Source organism: Nuphar pumila, chromosome 1 (genome assembly GCF_984573655.1).
Source record: "Nuphar pumila chromosome 1, dmNupPumi1.hap1.1, whole genome shotgun sequence".
In the NCBI taxonomy this organism is placed as follows: domain Eukaryota; kingdom Viridiplantae; phylum Streptophyta; class Magnoliopsida; order Nymphaeales; family Nymphaeaceae; genus Nuphar; species Nuphar pumila.
In genome coordinates, this window is record NC_143249.1 from 13,731,422 (window position 1) to 13,748,888 (window position 17,467).

Genomic DNA, 17,467 nt, shown 5'->3' on the forward strand with positions numbered 1-17,467 from the left:
GGGTGGTTTCTCAATGTAAATATTAAAAAAAAAACAAGGAGGGTTGACGAAGCGGATGGGGACTTGGCTGCTTGATGGCCAGTCAAGGTTTGATTCTCATGTGTGTTGCCCCTCTGCGCAAGCTAACACATAGCATAGGCCCTGATGACAGGAGTCCTAGCCTTAGAGTTTTACGCTGCCGGCACAACGACCATAGGTATGGCATGCTGAGCCAGCGCGACTAGGTCTTTGTGCCGGGTGCTGTTTTTTGGGGTTATAAAAAAAAAAACTTAATTGATTCCCTCTTGAAAACTAAAGAAACCAAGATTGAGGTCCATATTCTAAACCCCAATGGGCTTGGGAATCCATGACTGATCCTGATCAATGTCAGATTAGTCTTGACTTTCAAAATGGTTCTTGCTGCTAGACTGCTAAGAAGAGGAAGAAAGACTCTTTGAAAATAAAGTCATGATGGAAGTTCGGCTTTTCTATGTTTTGAAAATATCACGTTTTTATTGTGGTATTGAGATGACAAAGCACTTAATTTATATCTTCATAATTTTATTATTTTTACAGTTATATATATATAGTTTAGCACTTTTTTATTTTTTTCTATATGCTGATATTTCCTGAGATTAAAAAAACTTTAAAATAAAAATTAATAATAATTAAAATTGATATTAACATAGTTAAACGAAAGAATGAGAAGAAAAAAAGGCAAAGCCAGTTCATAATACAAGAGGAATGATCACATGGCTTGGAATACAAGAGCTTGAATAATGTGGTGTTGGTGGGGTATCCAAGGAGTTTGTCAGCTCAATGTAATTTGTCAGTATTGATGTCATTGGTATGGGTTTGGATTAGATATTCTACCAACCAAACCCTCTCAGTCTTGTTTGGCAAGGCCTCCTAGACCCATTTAGTTAAATGGGGTCAAACCAGTTTTTGGACTTTACATCCATATCCAATTAACATCCAAACACATTTACATGTTAAAATTTGTAGTTGATAGGACAAATAGGCTACCAGATCCAGATTTCATAAATTCCTTTTCATCTATGTCCAAACCCAAGTCTGATTCCAATCAAACCAGATCCAATATGTAAGATTCACTAATACGTAATAAGTCCCCAGGGAGTCACGACGCTTCATGTTTGCACAAAGGTGACACCCATGGGATTTGAACCTAGACCACCTCTATATCATGATATAATTCCTTGAGCAAGATCAGTAGAACTTCTTAGAAGACTCACTAGAATATGTTTAGAAGAGAGATTTTCGTGGGGTTTTTTCTCTCTTAAATCTCATTGAATCGATGTGATCTACATGCTCGGCTTTATGCAAACCAGCTATTGAATCGGCCGATTGCAATGCATAAGCAGGATCTTTTAAGGATGAAAAATCGACGGCTCAGAATTAACGTAAATATTCAAGCATTCAAAAATCATATTTTCTATTAAAAATACATTAGCCGACAGTAGATTCCTCATAAACGGACGGTGCCAAATACATCTGTTTCGATAAATATATTTTCCACCAACGTATTTTAGTGAAATGTTATCAGTATCGGTGCGTATCGGCCTGCATGAGCCGATACAATTTTGTATCGATAGAAAATGATACGAGTTAGGGGTGACTCGGTTATTTATAATAAATACAAAAAATATTAAAAAATACTTTTTAATATTAGTTTAATAGTTTCAACACGATTGACATGTAGTATATTATTATTTTTTGGCCGATACAGAACGATTCACTTGAGTATCGGTATTGGTCCATACAGATGAATCGGTGGCCAAACGATTCAGGGCCGATACCGATACTGACAACATCCCCCTGTAAGAGGTAGGTAGAAGAAGTCATGAGAGGAGATGCACATGAGTCATGAGGTGACTGATTTTCACGTTGAGAAATTCACTGCCGTCATTGGAATAGACGAATTATGGTGAGAACTGAGAAGCCAACCCCCGTTAAACCCTCCCTCCACGGAAACAATAAAGGAAAACGAAAACAGAGAGAAAGAAAGACGAAGGTCGCCCTCTCTCTCTCTTCTCATAAATTCTCTTCTGGAATTTCACGGGTATGCCATCAAGAAGAAACCGTCCTCCAGACTCTTGATCACCCTCAAACCACTCCCTGCTGAAGAAGATGGCTTTTTGTCTCAAATTTTGTGGACGCAAATTTTCCTCGCGGTAATCTCTCTCTCTCTGTGTGTGTGTGTGTGTTGTAGTGATTGAATGGTGTTTGGAAGTTGGGTTTTCGTTGTTTGGGTTCTGATGGGTGAAAGGGAGGATTGGGTTGGTTTGTTTTGTTGGGGGTCGGGGATGGGGAGAGGAGGATTTTCTGGTTTTGGTTATTGAAGTTTAGGGGCGGTTGGAGCCCTGCAGGAGAGATGGGGAGAAGCAGCAGAAGAAGAAGAATCAGACAACGTGGAGGATCTTCTCGTTGGAAGAGTTGCACGCCGCCACCAACAACTTCAATTACGATAACAAGCTCGGGGAAGGTGGCTTCGGCAGCGTCTATTGGGGAAAATTATGGGATGAATCTCAGGTGATCTCTCTCTCTCTCTCCTTTTTCCTTCTTGTGGGTGTCCCTGTTTCAGTGTCTTTTTCTCTCATTCTTTTTTGGTGTTTGATGGAGTTACTTGGGTTTCATTAATTGTATGATGTTGTCGCTGGAAGGATATAAATGATATGAAATCATTTAAGATAACAGTAACTAAATTGAATAAATATTAATATTTACACTTTATAAGCAAAATTTGCTTGTTTCTTGATTTCATATCCAAGCCATGCAATCTGGTGTATAAGCCCTTTCATATCGTTCAGACTGTATGATAAAGATAGAATTAGGCTGGTGAAGAAATTAGTTGGGAAACTCTGATATACTCCGGGGTTAGCCACCAGCTAGCTGCCTCTTGTTGTTATTAGAAGAATTCGGTACAAGTAGCTTTGTCCAACTCTCCATAGTTTGTCTTAATGTGAAAATCACGATACTAGCTACATAATGAAACCAATTGATCAGGGGTATCTGTTGTGGTCCGTTTTTCAAAAGGCACATTTAGAGGTCAATCATATTGACAAGGTTTAGGAGGCAGTAAAATGCTAGACCTGTTGGAAGCTTGAGTGTTTCCAAGTAGCGAATTATGTTTGGTCCTTAAGCTTATCATTTCCCATCTGAGGTGAATCAATAATAATGGGTTTGTTGCCCAATGAGTACATGTTTTATTGCTAGTAACGCGTGGATCTAGTACCATATTTTGATGCTCTGCATGTGCCTTCAGACTTCCTTTCTGTTAATCTAGTCTTGCCTGCTTGTCTCAGGGATGCCTGATGCAGTGATGCTATAGGTAGAGGCTGGAATCATGCATAGATTGAGAAATGAATCAGATATTGACGTGAAGACAAATATAGTCTCATTTTCAGTGGATGCATAATCAATGTCATATTGTCATCTAATGTTAGGGGTTTGCAGGTTCATAAATGACATGATTCACAGTGTAAGTGCGAGTTATTATTAATATTTCAATAGATATTCTTGCATAGCGGCAGCACAGGATTCCCTGAAGGCACTGTCAGGTTTTCCACATTACATGATGCTATTGCAAGAATATTGTGTGCTTCAGTGAGATCATTCTTAAGCTTGATTTTGAGTTAAAAACAGGAAATGAAGACATATAAAGACACAAACTCTACAAAGAGTTTCCCTTCATATGGCTCAAGTCATTCTCGGATGCCTCAAGAGGCATCCTTTCCTTGTTTGTTGGGTTAGTTCACGCGTGCACAGTTCACTTATTGCTTTAATGGGTGAACAGCCCAACCCTCGGTAGCCTGATCTTCCTACTGAAGGATGAAGTTTCACGTAAGGCATGTAGTGAATCAAGTAGGGTTTAAACTGATTTCGCATGTGGAAGGAACAAGCTTTGGAGAACGGTTAATGTATGGGAAGTAGCATATTTAGTAATACATTTGGTGGTTTCTGTGAGTTCATGATTACTCATTTGATACTTAGAACGCATGGCATTGTGGTCCGTCACCATCTTTAACAATATATTTAGGTATTGGTAGTTGAAAGAATCTACAATGTCTCTGTCATACTTATCCTGTGAAAACCATTGTTTGAATATTTTTTTCTTCTTCTGATAGATGTTTATGAGAACTTTATTTTCTTCATTTTGTCCTTGTATATGAGGATATTCTGTCAACTTAAAGTCTAAACATCACGTTTAACCACCTGTGTGTGAGTAGGGAGTAATCTGTAATGAGATATGCGGAAATATAAAGAGTGTTATAAGCATTTACAATGTCCTACAATGGACAAACAAAAGGGACAATAGCCAAGTCCACTAAGGGACAATACATACACAAGCCTTGAGAAAGGCACTAAATATAAAAGCCTCTTTATTGAGAGAGAGAACTCTCAAACATGAAAATATACAAAGGGGGTCACCCCTATTTATACAAAGAATCAAGGTAAAAAGGAAGGCCAAAAGCCTCAAAAGAAGAGCCCAAAAGGGGGCTCCCATGGAGTCGTTGGGAGCCCCCAACGACTCTATGGTGGGGCCCCTTTTTGGCTTTTACAAAAATAAGAAAAATAAAAATAAAAAATAAAAAGAATTAAAAAGACCTAATTTAAAAGAAATATAGTTGTTTTATAAAACAACTATGTGAAAAGTCATAAATACCCCTATCGGGTATTATACACACACATATATATACATATTTTAACACCCTCCCTCAAACTTTACGGGGAGACAACGGAAAGTTTGCCAAGAAGAAACATGAAGCAAGGAGCAGGAAGGGTTTTAGTGAAGAAGTCCGCCAACTTATATTCTGAAGTGACATATGGAAGAATAATTGTTCCTCGTAAATATTCATCCCGAACATAATGACAGTCCATCTCGATATGTTTGGTGCGCTCATGAAAGGTGTGATCGCTTGCAATATAGATGACACTCTTGTTGTCACAACATAACTTTGAAGCTCCAGCAATATCAACCCCTATGTCTTTGAGAAGACTGCGAAGCGAAACTAGTTTCATTGTTGTGGTTGCCATAGTCCGATATTCAGCTTCAGTAGAAGATAGCGAGACTTTCTATTTCTTCTTGCATCTCCAGACAATTAAAAAATCTTTTAAAAAGACACAAAAACCGGTAGTTGAGATTCTATCATTAGGGTTATCTCCCCAATCTGTATCAGTTAAGCAAGAAGATTTAAAGAAGAAGATGAGGATAGAAATAGTCCTTTATTTATGGTGTTTTTGATGTATAAGATGATCCGGAGCACGACGCTCATATGCACAGTTGTAGGATCATGCTGAAATTGACTTGCAGAGTGAATCACATGAGCGATGTTTGGTCTGGTGATGGTCAGGTAAGTGAGAGATCCAATGAGTTGTCTGTAGGGTGTGGGATCTTTCAGAAGAACCCCGTCCTCCAACCTTAATTTGGTATTAATGACCTCTGGAGTCTCTACCTTTTTATCATCTGAAATGCCAGACTTAGTACATATATCTGCAACAAGCTTCATCTGTGACAAAATATATCCTCGAGGAGAATATGCGACTCCAATGCCAAGAAAATATCTAAGGAAGCCTAAATCAGACATGTCAAAATTATTTTTTACCATATTTTTAACATCAACAATACTATTTTGATCATTCCCAGTGATAATCATGTCATCAACATAAAGTAATAAGATAACAATACTAGTACTTTCACTTTTAACAAAGAGAGCAATATCAGTATAACAGGAATGCAATCCTAATTTAACCATGATATCACTAAAATGATCATACCAAGCCTTGGAGGCTTGTTTAAGACCATATAAGGCTTTTAAAAGTTTAAGGGTTTGACCTTGTCCAATATTAATTCTGGGTGGTGGATCCATATATACTTCTTCATTTAAATTTCTTTTTAAAAATGCATTTTTAACATCGAGTTGATATATAAGCCATTTTTTGGTTGATGCGACAACTATTAGAGTTCTTACACTAGTCATTCTGGCTACAGGAGTGAATGTTTTCTCATAGTCAATTCCATATTCTTGCGAATATCCTTTCGCTACTAACCTGACTTTATATCTTTTTAGGGATCCATCACTTTTAATTTTAACTTTACAGACCCAGCGACATCCAATAGGTTTTTTATGTGGAGGGAGTTTGACTATTTCTCAAGTATTAGCCTTTTTTAGCGCATCTAATTCTATTTTCATTACTTCAACCCAATGCGATAGAGTCTTAGCTTGTTTATAATGAGCGGGTTCATAATATGAATGTAAAGTTATTAAACATGCCCGATAATTGGGTGCTAAAGACTCATAGGATACAAACCTATTGGGTGATATTGATTATCTAGAAGAGCGCCTAATGGGGGGCTCTTCTGAAGATTAAGAAATTTGAGAGAATTTCTATAAGGCACTAATAGGCCTTTCTTGATCTCTTCGGGTGTAAACATTAATATTTTCATTACTAGTACCATCACTTGGTGGTGACACATCAAAATTGGACACTTCACAAGCGTCCTCTATATTTTCAAGATGATCCATAGAATCATCATTTATGTCATCAATAAGATCATGTAAAAACATATAATCAATTTCATGTGATTTTTTTATTTTTTCAAAACCATTCTCATCTTCTAAGAAAGTTACATCTTTTGAAACATAAAGCTTATCATTTTTTAAATCAAAACACCTATAACCTTTTTTATTTTCCCCATAACCTAGAAAAACACATTCAATTGCCTTTGAAGACAACTTATCTCTCTTATGTAAGAGAATAAAGCATTTACAACCAAAGATGAGAAGGCGATTGAAATCGGGTGAGAATTTAAAAAGTTTTTCATAAGGAGAGGCATTCTTTAATTTTGAGGAAGGCATTCTATTTATTAGGTATGTTGAGGTTAGGATGACTTCAGCCCAAAAATTTTTCAAAATATTTCTAGAGACAAGCAATGTTCTAGCGGTTTCTATAATATGCCTATGCTTTCTTTCCGTTAGTCCCTTTTGTTGTGGAGTTCTAGGGCATGATTTTTTGTGATAAATTTTATTTTGTGTTAAATAATTTTGGAATTCATTAGACAAGTATTCACCACCGGAATCGGTTCTGAAAGTGGATATATTACTTTGAAATTGGTTTTGAATTTTTATATGAAATTCTTTGAAGAAGGAAAACACTTCCGATTTATGACTAAGAAAATAGATCCAAACATATCGAGTAAAGTCATTGATGAAAGTGACATAGTAAGAGTAACCCCCTTTAGACATAACCGGAGATTGACCCCAAACATCCGAGTGCACCAATTCAAAGGGTCTTGAAGAAATAAATGTTCTAGTTGAAAAAGTAAGACTTCATTTTTCAAAAATACAATATTTGCAATTAATGTTTTTTTTCTTACAAAATTTGTTTTTAAATGAAAAAAGATACATTTTTGAATAGCTTGGATGACCAAGCCTTTTATGCCAAGTTTCAATACTTTTCTCTTGGACATAAGAACAAAAATAGTTTATAGGAAGGTTTAGATGATCCATATAGTAGAGGTCCCATTTCTTATGGCCTTGCCCAATCTGCTTCCTGGATTGGAGATCCTGCACAAAGCAACCATTAGATGAAAAAGATATCACATCCATGGTCGGCAATTTGGGAGACCAAAAAAATGTTTAAATTTAATTTTGGAACAACTCTAACTTTTGGAACAAAAAGATTTTGAGAATTTTTGGAGTTTAGAGTTCCAATACTAGAATTTTTCAAAAAGGTTTCATCAGCCGTAGAAATACAAGAGCCTTTTGAATTTGTGCAAACATCGACTAAAGCATTTTCATGAGGGGTCATATGAAAAGATGCTCCGGAGCCTAAGATCCAAGAGTACGTACCGGGTGATGATGTAGACGCAATGGCCGCACCTGACGTGGAGAGAGTAGCTTTAAAGATTTGTTGAAGAGCCATGGATATTTGACCAAGGGTCTCTTTGAGGTCATCGTTCTTGCCTTCATCTTCTTTGGTGGTAGATTCTTCAAGAGAGACCACCTTAGGCTTGAAAGTTCCATTCAGCTTTGGGCAAGCGAGTTTAATGTGACTCGGCTCATAGCAATGATGGCATACAATCATTTTTCTTCCTCCATTGTAGTTTCATTGTTTACCAAAAGGGGGGGTGGGGTGACAGAATATGATAAGGCAGCATTAACGTCGATCTGGTCTTTCGCAATGAATAGGGTTGAATGCAATTTGTATGGCACTTCTATTATCACACATAAGTGTCAAATTTGAGATATTTTCTCCCATCTCTGTAAGTAGATGCCTAATCCAGGCCACAGCAGAAGTGACCTGGATTAGGCATCTACTTACAGAGATGGGAGAAAATATCTCAAATTTGACACTTATGTGTGATAATAGAAGTGCCATACAAATTGCATTCAACCCTATTCATCATCTGAATTTCTAAGGAAAAGCTTTCAAACCATGACCTAGAAGCTTGCTTCAAACCATACAAAGCTCTGGTTAATTTACAAAACAAAACTCGTGAATGGATATGGATCCTCTATCAGATCCATATCCAATCCATATTCTAATATTATAGCATTACTGCAGCCATTAAGTTAATGGTGGTTGCCGATTTCTGGAAGCTCTCTCCTTTCCCTTCATCCTTTCTCGTACTTGCAGGAGAACACGTCTGTTCATAAATTTCCTTTGTTTTTGTATGTCACGTTGGTGATCTGATTTCATTCTCTCTTGTAAAAGACCAGATCGACGTTACTGCTGCCTTATCATATTCTGTCACGCCTGTCCCAATATTTTCTGTCATAATTGTTAGTTTATGATAAAACAGGCCAGCTTCAGATCGACGTTACTGCTGCATTAGTCAGTAACATTACTGCTGCCTCATCATATTCAGCCAGGGAGGGGTTTATAGGTGTTTACATTATTGCCGGGTTTGGAAACGTCAAGCACTTTATCAACATTCTTACTCATGCCAAACTTTGTTTCTTCTTGAATGATTTCGGCAATAACATCCTCTATTGGAGGAAAGATGGATCTATGGAGAAGTGATGACATCACTTGCTCAAATTCGGGACGTAGCCCAAATAAGAATTGGAACAATCGATCTTGTTCCATTTGCTTTTGTCTTAATTTGACATCTTCCATAGCAACCCATTTTGGCTCTAAAAGAGCCAACTCATCCCATAGTGGGTTTAAAACACTATAATACTTGAATCACCTTGTTTGGTGATTGTAATTTTTTCTTTCAAAAAATATGCTCTTGTAAGATCCTTTTGGGTATACATACCCTTCATAAAAAATCAAGCCTTATTGGCCCCACAAAATTTAGCTATATTAGCACGTACCTTGAGTTCGACGTTGTTCATGAACCAAGCAAGGATTTTTGCGTGATTGCTTTCCCAATCTTCAACTTCCTTTTGATGATTTTCAATGGCTTTGATGTGAGCGTCTCCCTCAAGAGCCTTTTCTTGTCCACCTTTGATCTTTGTGAGCTCCAATCTAGGTTCCGGAATGGAACCCATAACATACCTGCAAAGTTTATTGCCTTTGAGGTTGTTCTCCATTGCCGATGCCCACATCGATGTAGTTCTTTCCATTGAGTTTGAAGGATAGGTCGATTTTTGCTTCCATAATGCCACAAAGAAGTGAGAAGAAGGGAGACAATAGATGAGAAGTATACTAACCACGCTTCTTCCTCTAAGAACCGAGTAGCTCTGATACCATGTAATGAGATATGCGAAAATATAAAGAGTATAAGCACTTACAATGTCCTACGATGGACAAACAAAATAGACAATAGCCAAGTCCATTAAGGGACAATACATACACAAGCCTTGACAAAGACACTAAATATAAAAGCCTCTTTATTGAGAGAGAGAGCTCTCAAGCATGAAACTATACAAAGGGGGTCACCCCTATTTATACAAAGAATCAAGGTAAAAAGGAGGGCCAAGAGCCTCAAAAGAAGAGCCCAAAAGGGGGCTCCCATGGAGTCGTTGGGAGCCCCTAACGACTCTATGTTGGGCCCCCTTTTTGGCTTTTACAAAAATAAGAAAAATAAAAATAAAAAATAAAAAGAATTAAAAAAACCTAATTTAAAAGAAACATAGTTGTTTTATAAAACAACTACGTGAAAAGTCATAAATACCCCTATCGGGTATTATATATATATATATATATATATATATATATATATATATATATATATATATATATATATATATATATATATACTGTCACTGCTGTTGCAAAATCATGATCCTGAATTCTGCTTTTGAAGTTACTGAGATTGTTTTTTAAGGCTTTAAGCTAACCTTGAATTAAGCTTTAGCAGGAATCACTTTTTAAGAAATGCTTAACGCATCCTGATGGATATTCCTTGTTATGCATTTTATTTCCAGTCATTTAAAGCCTTGGATCTTTAATGTTCATTATCAAAGATTGTATCTATACAATTTGTTCTTTTTTTGGTCAATGATAAAATGTGCAAATCGTAAGATTGTACATCTCATTGTGCCAATACCAGGACCCTTTTGTTTTGAGGCATTTTGTATCCAACTTTTTGTTCTCTGCTTATCTTGATCATGTTTAACTGATAATGTTTTCATCCTTGATTTGTGGTATCATCCAACCTCTACACAGAGTCAAAACCGTTCTTGGCCAGTGTTGTTAAAAATGTGCCTCAAGGCGCAAAAAGCACGCCTCACCTCAAGGCAAGGGCCTTTTTGCCTTGGGGTGCAAGCTTGAGGCGTACGCTTCATACCCTATGAGGCACGCACCTTAGGGCGAGGCACGCCTCAAGTATGAGGCATGCCCCTCACATTTATAGAGTCAAATGGGGGTCAAAGCCCATTGGACTCAATTTTGGAGCTAAATAGCCTGAACTTCGGGCTATCTCCCTCACTCTCTTGGTCTCGTCTCTCGGTCTCCTTGCGTCTCTGGCAAATAAGAAGAATAAGTTACACTTCTCTCTCTCCCTCCTTTATTTCTCTCTCTTTCGTCTCTCGGTCTCTCCCTGCATCTCTCTCTCTCCCCGCATCTCTCGGTCTCTCCCTCCTCTCCCTACATCTCTCTTTATCTGTATCTCTCTCTCTCTCATCCTGTTATGTTGTGTAGTTTTTTTCAATCCTGTTATGCTGCCAATCTTGTTATGCTGTGTAGTTTTTTTCAATCCTGTTATGCTGTGTAATTTTTTTTAATCCTGTTATACTGCCAATCCTGTTATGCTGTGGAATTTTTTTCAATCCTGTCATACTGCCAATCCTGTTATGCTGTGTAGTTTTTTTCAATCCTGTTAATCTTGTTATGCAGTGTAGTTAATCCTACCAGTCCTTTACATAATCTTGTTAATCCTGTTTTTCCTGTTATGTTGTATATTTTGTTGTCAATTCTGTTATGTTGTGTAGTTTTTTTCACAGCTATATAATCTGTTTCTAAGTTATATAATTAATTTCTCAATTATATAATCAGTTTTTCAATTATATATTTTATATATTTAATTAATTATATAAATTTGTGTGTATTTGTGTGGAAAACTGATATACATACACGTTAGGACATTATATTTTGTTGTTAATCCTGTTATGCTATGTAGCTTTTTTCAAAGCTATATAATTTGTTTCTAAGTTATATAATTATTTTTATCAATTATATAATTAGTTTCTCAGTTATATAATTAGTTTTTTAGTTACTTTTACATGTTAATCTCATATTTTTTAGTATTTATTTGAGATTTTTTATTTTTTATTGGTTGTTGTTTCATCAATAAAGCATTGTATTTATTTATTTGTATTTTTAGATATTTTTTAAAGTTTTTTTAATCCTGTTATGCTGTGTAGTTTTTTTCACAGCTATATAATTTGTTTCTAAGTTATATAATTAATTTCTCAATTATATAATCAGTTTCTCAGTTATATAATCAGTTTCTCAGTTACTTTTACATGTTAATTTTATATTTTGTAGTATTTATTTGAGATTTTCTATTTCTTATTGGTTGTTGCTTCGTCAATAAAGCATTTTATTTATTTATTTGTATTTTTAGATAGTTTTTTATAGTTTTTTTTAAGTTTTCATTTTTTTTTGAGGCTTACGCTTTACGCAGGCTTATGCCTCACCTCACTTTTTGGTGGATCGCCTCGCTACGCCTCAACGCTTTTCACAACATTGCTCTTGGCTATATCTTAGAAAGCAAATTTTTGGGATGTTATAGGTTTTTTGATAAATCTATTGGGAAAATCTCGGCATGTCAAAAAAGAAAATTTATACAAAATAATAAAAAGAAAACAATATTTTTATTTTCAAAAAACGCAAACAAAAGTATAGAAAAGTTTTGAAAATATAGTAATAATGTAACCATAAATAACACGGTGTCACCGATGTAGCTGATATTTTGAAAATATTGTGATATTATCGGCAATTTCATTTCAGCTGATAATATTGGTAAAATATCGCCACAAATAAAAATATCATGATAATATCACAATATTATGACAATATTTTTTGCAATATTTCTGAATTTTTTTTTTTTATATATTTGAAGCCTATTTTTTGTATTTTATTCTTCTGTATTTTAAAGACTTTTCAGACATATTTCCTTATATTTTTCCAATAAAAATGATACAAAACTTATTATTTGCCTATCTTTCTCATTGTTTTTTTATATCTTTTAAAATTTTAAAACTCCCAAGATTTTTCAGAGAAAAACCACTTATTGAAAATCTCTCTGAGAAAGACCGTCACCAGAAAATTACCTTGAATGGTACAGGTGACTATGAGATAACATCATGATATTATTAAATTAATATTTTAAAACAATGGAAATATTTTTTATTTGTAATTGTTTTTCATTATATCACTATAGTATCACTGTATTTTGAAAATGCCACATTCATTAACTAGTGTAAGTTTGCATTATGATTTTTGAGCAGCTCTGAATTTTATAACTGGTTTAGGTAAAGCTTCAGTTGTGATTGATGCATGCCAACTGGACAACATGTGGGTAATTATGCTTATGGTGCCAATAGTGGAACTGATAAACCTGTGCTTTCATCTGGTCGGTGTGATTGTTGAAACTTTGCCTATGAACATCAAGGGCATGCTTGCTTGCATGATTCCATCTCGTGTGATTTGAAACCACAAGGTGGACAATGTGATTTGCAATCACATGAGAAGTGAGTAGATGGCTGCTAATGTGATTCTGTAAGCTGGAAACCTCTCTGCCCATTTTCTCACGTTTGCTTGCACGTGAGAAATGGGGCACATGAGAATTGATTCACATTTGGGGCCAAGCAAAAGTTCTCCTAATTTCTGTTTACTTGTGAAACAATATGCTCTAGTTGTGAGTGTCAATTGCTGTTTTATAGGTCCCATTTATTTGCATATTCTCATTAAAATTTTGAATCAATGATGGATTTGAGTTGGACCGTCTTCCAGATTCGTTCTGTACCTAAAAGTCGCCCAAGTCTGCAGAGGCTTGGCCTTCGTCACTTGGCTCCCTTTGCTTGTATAGCAACTTGGGCCAAGTTGGGTCATTTCACCCAAGTTCTGGATTGGGCTTCGGACCTTTATAAGTTTTGATTTTTGTTATTGCAGTGATCCTTCTAACAGTAACTTTTCCTTTGCAGATTGCTGTTAAAAGATTGAAGGTTTGGAGCAGTAAGGCAGAAATGGAGTTTGCTGTTGAGGTTGAGGTCCTGGGTAGAGTTGAGCATAAAAATCTATTGAGTTTACGTGGCTACTGTGCTGAAGGACAAGAGCGTCTTATTGTGTATGACTACATGCCCAATTTGAGCTTGATGTCACATCTTCATGGGCAGCACTCTGCAGAGTGCGTCCTTGATTGGGATAAGCGGATGAAGATTGCCATTGGATCTTCTGAGGGGATTGCGTAAGTCTCTTTTACATTTGTGTTTGCTTTTTCTCTCATTCTTTTTTTTTTCTTTTTTGTGTACGAGACTATGATACTGATGGTTGTAATCTCCGAACTTCATGTTGAACAGCTATCTTCACCACTATACACCCCATATTATTCACAGAGACATCAAAGCAAGCAACGTGCTTTTAAATTCAGACTTCCAGGCGCAGGTAGCTGATTTTGGGTTTGCGAGATTGATCCCAGATGGTGCAAGTCATGTTACAACTCGGGTGAAAGGCACACTTGGTTACCTTGCCCCCGAGTATGCCATGTTTGGGAAGGCATCAGAGAGCTGTGATGTGTACAGCTTTGGTGTTCTGCTGCTTGAGCTTGTTAGTGGCAAGAAGCCCATAGAGAAGGCCAATGCCACAGTGAAACGCTCAATCGTAGAGTGGGCGTTGCCTTTGGTTTGTGAGAAGAGGTATAATGAAGTGGCTGACCCAAAGTTGAACAGGAAATACAACTTGGAAGAGCTTAAAAGAGTGGTGCTTGTGGGATTGCTATGTACACAGAGCAAGCCAGTGAAGAGACCCACAATGCCTGAGGTTGTGGAGTTTCTCAAAGGTGAGCAGAGAGAAAAGCTGTCAAATTTGGAAAGCGGTGACTTGTTTAGGCAAGATAAGACAGATTTTTCAGCTACAGATGAGAGCACAGAATTCGTATCTGATGAAACCAACGCGAGAGAAGATGCTGTTGTCAGTGAGAGCTCTTGATATTGGTGCCAAGCTCTCTCGTTTACTACATAATCTGTTAGAACTAGTGGGTAACTGCTGCTTTGTCTGAAGCTTGCTGAAACCACTTTCAAATATACAGGAGACCTTGTTCAAGAAGCTGTGCATATCATTTTCTAGATGCCTGTTATGTGGGGAGTCCAGGAAAAGAAGCTCTAATGAATTGAACTGTAATTGGTATGAAATGCATTTTGTTGTATTTTGGGTGGTGTGCTAATTTGTTTGTGTGAATTTCCTGCCATGGAGTAAATGAGCTGATATGTGTGCTTTATTTGCATGTTTATGTATTCATTGAAAAGGTCTTTTAATCACCAAGACCACATGATTGAAGGTGGGACGTTTTTCAAGTCGATCCAAAAGCCTTGTATGCCCTTTCATCAAGTTTGTTGGTTTTTGATATGAAAACCCTGTAGATCATGACCCTTTTTCTCCTTGAGAGAGAGAGAAGCTGTCTTTGTCAACGCCTAGTTGAATATTTCTCAAAGTTGTAATCGAGATTTACTGCTATGTTTCCCTAACAGTTTAAAATTTCTGCTAAATTAATTACAAAGGATAGGTGGCAAAGTTCCAAGACCTTGGATTCCTGGATCAAGTAGCTGCGGCTCACCTTAAGTCATGCCTACGAGGCTATGCAAACGTTTTTTTTTCGGCAAAAACTCGCGAGAAATTGAAATATTTTCACAAATCTCGCATTTTTGGCAAAATCTTGGCAATAAAAAAATATAAAAAATTTATAAGAAAATATTAATTAAAAAATATTTAAAAATAAAATTACACGTTTTTTCATGATAAATAGCCGTTTAAAACGTAAATATCATGTTTAAATTGTGGTATTTATGTTTTTCCATAAATCTTACGATATTTTAAAAATCTTGAGAGAAATTGCCATTTTAAACTTTCAGGCAATTTCTCACGATATTATCGTGAGATTTCATAAATCTCGCGATATTTGTCACTATGGTTATAACACACCTTTCACATGGAAAAATTAGGCATTTTCTAGGTAAAACCTTTTCAGAGTTTGCAAATATTCTGTTTCCCAGAAACAAACAACTTAAAATTTTCATGTGACAAAAAGTGTTCCCCTTCCGTCTCCTTGAAAAAAAAAAATCCAGGTGAAAAAGGTTCTTAAGGGGGTTTGCATATATGCCTCTGAGTTGTCAATCCTAGAAAATACCTAGCTCCGCTGAGTAACAAATTCTACCCCAAAAGGGTTAGCGTAGTTGGAGCAAGCCTCAGCTGTCAGATGGACAGTGGGAGTTTCACTCTCGTGGGAGCTACCACCCCCTTCATAAGCCCAAGCCCAGCATAGGCCCTGCCGGTGAGAGTCCTAGCCATGGCGTTTTACACGGCCGGCCGGGATGTCGACTTTGTCTCTATATCCTGGACGGAGTTTCCCAAGGAAAAATCTGGAAAAAAAAACTAGCAAATTAACGTGTTCATTATTATTATTATTATTATTTTATCGAGCAACCTTTGTTATATCATGAATGGTTACCCATGTAGTCATCTGGGTCCTATGTCAAGCTGAAGATCTAGGATCAAATCCAGCTGGAACGTGGGGGGGGCTGCTGTTGCTTTATCATGGTTGTATCCTCAACCCGGAGTTTTACCTCACCGGGAGTCCGACCTATTAAGTGACTCATTAAAAAAAAAGGTTATTGGAAGCTTCTTAAAAAAAAACTTTCAAAGCTTACTTGAGAAGAAACATGCTTCCAATTAAAGCATGAAACTAACATTTCTACCATTCTTTCAAAGCTTTGTGAGAATATTGGTTCAAAAAAAGGGATAGAAATCATGCTTCTCTCGACATAGAAATGAACTCTCTTAACTTCTAAAATGTCTTTCTAATGTTCAATTTTATATCCTTCGTATACATTACAATACATCTGATAAAAAGGCTTCAAATTTGTTTTTACTGCACTTTTGAGAAGAGAACCTTCATAACTTTCTACTTGGCATCAAATAACTTTGAAATTTAACTTCAGAGCCAATATATATATCAATTTTCCAAAATGCATGTATAGAGAAATGGGTAGGTGCAAAATTGATACATGCTAAATGGTTTTTTTTTCTGCTTTTTTGGTGTTTTTTTTTTTTGCAGTTTCAACCCCATTAATGTGTTGGGCATGGTCAATTTATTAGGAATCCACACCTGGATCATGTGTTTTTTATAGAAAAATTGATATTTGGAGCCTAAAACTTTTATAAAGATTTTGGACCATTGATTTTTTGAACCTTATAAAAACCCACCCATGTGTCACAATCTAACACTCCAAGAGCTGATCCCTATAAAATGAAGTACATATGTCACATCTGTACAGTCAGAATTTAAAAACAAAACAAAAAAACCTGGAAAACTCATTTAACACCCATCATTTCACACCTAAGCATTACTCTGCATGTAAATTGCTTTTTTCTTTCATCCCATTGATCAGTTTAGTTGATCATTAAGACATAAACAGTTGGTTTATAGAGTTAATTCATCTTTATAGAAGCAACGATGAGTTCCCCCCACATCACGCAGGATTTCCCTCAACAAACAAGAAAGGATTACACATGATAGAGAATGATGGATGATCGATTGACCGAGATATGATATGCCCGATCCTTTAGGGCCCGTTGCATGTCACAGAAAAGGCTCGCTTTCCCTGGTAAATAAGCCTTTTCTGTGAGCCCGTTTGAGTCAATAAAGCTTCAATTTTTTTCTCTAAAAAATAAAAAACGTGGACATGTGATTTTGTGATATTAACTCATTCTGCGATTTGTCCAAAAAGTTTTATCATTTTGTGATATTTTGAAAATAACAACCTATTTAACATATCTCAGGGAAAATAAACCTTCTTTA

The 17,467-nt window shown here is 36.3% G+C and overlaps 1 protein-coding gene across 1 annotated transcript; it reads left to right on the forward strand.

Annotated features, from left to right (window-relative positions):
- The first annotated feature begins 1,985 nt into the window (after positions 1-1,985).
- LOC149848035 (PTI1-like tyrosine-protein kinase At3g15890) lies at positions 1,986-14,950 on the forward strand. The gene is made up of 4 exons (XM_090014718.1): positions 1,986-2,171; positions 2,367-2,529; positions 13,599-13,861; positions 13,974-14,950. Exons 1-4 carry the CDS (start codon positions 2,128-2,130, stop codon positions 14,599-14,601), a joined length of 1,098 nt encoding a protein of 365 aa, XP_089870844.1. The 5' UTR covers positions 1,986-2,127; the 3' UTR covers positions 14,602-14,950.
- The last annotated feature ends 2,517 nt before the right edge of the window (positions 14,951-17,467 follow it).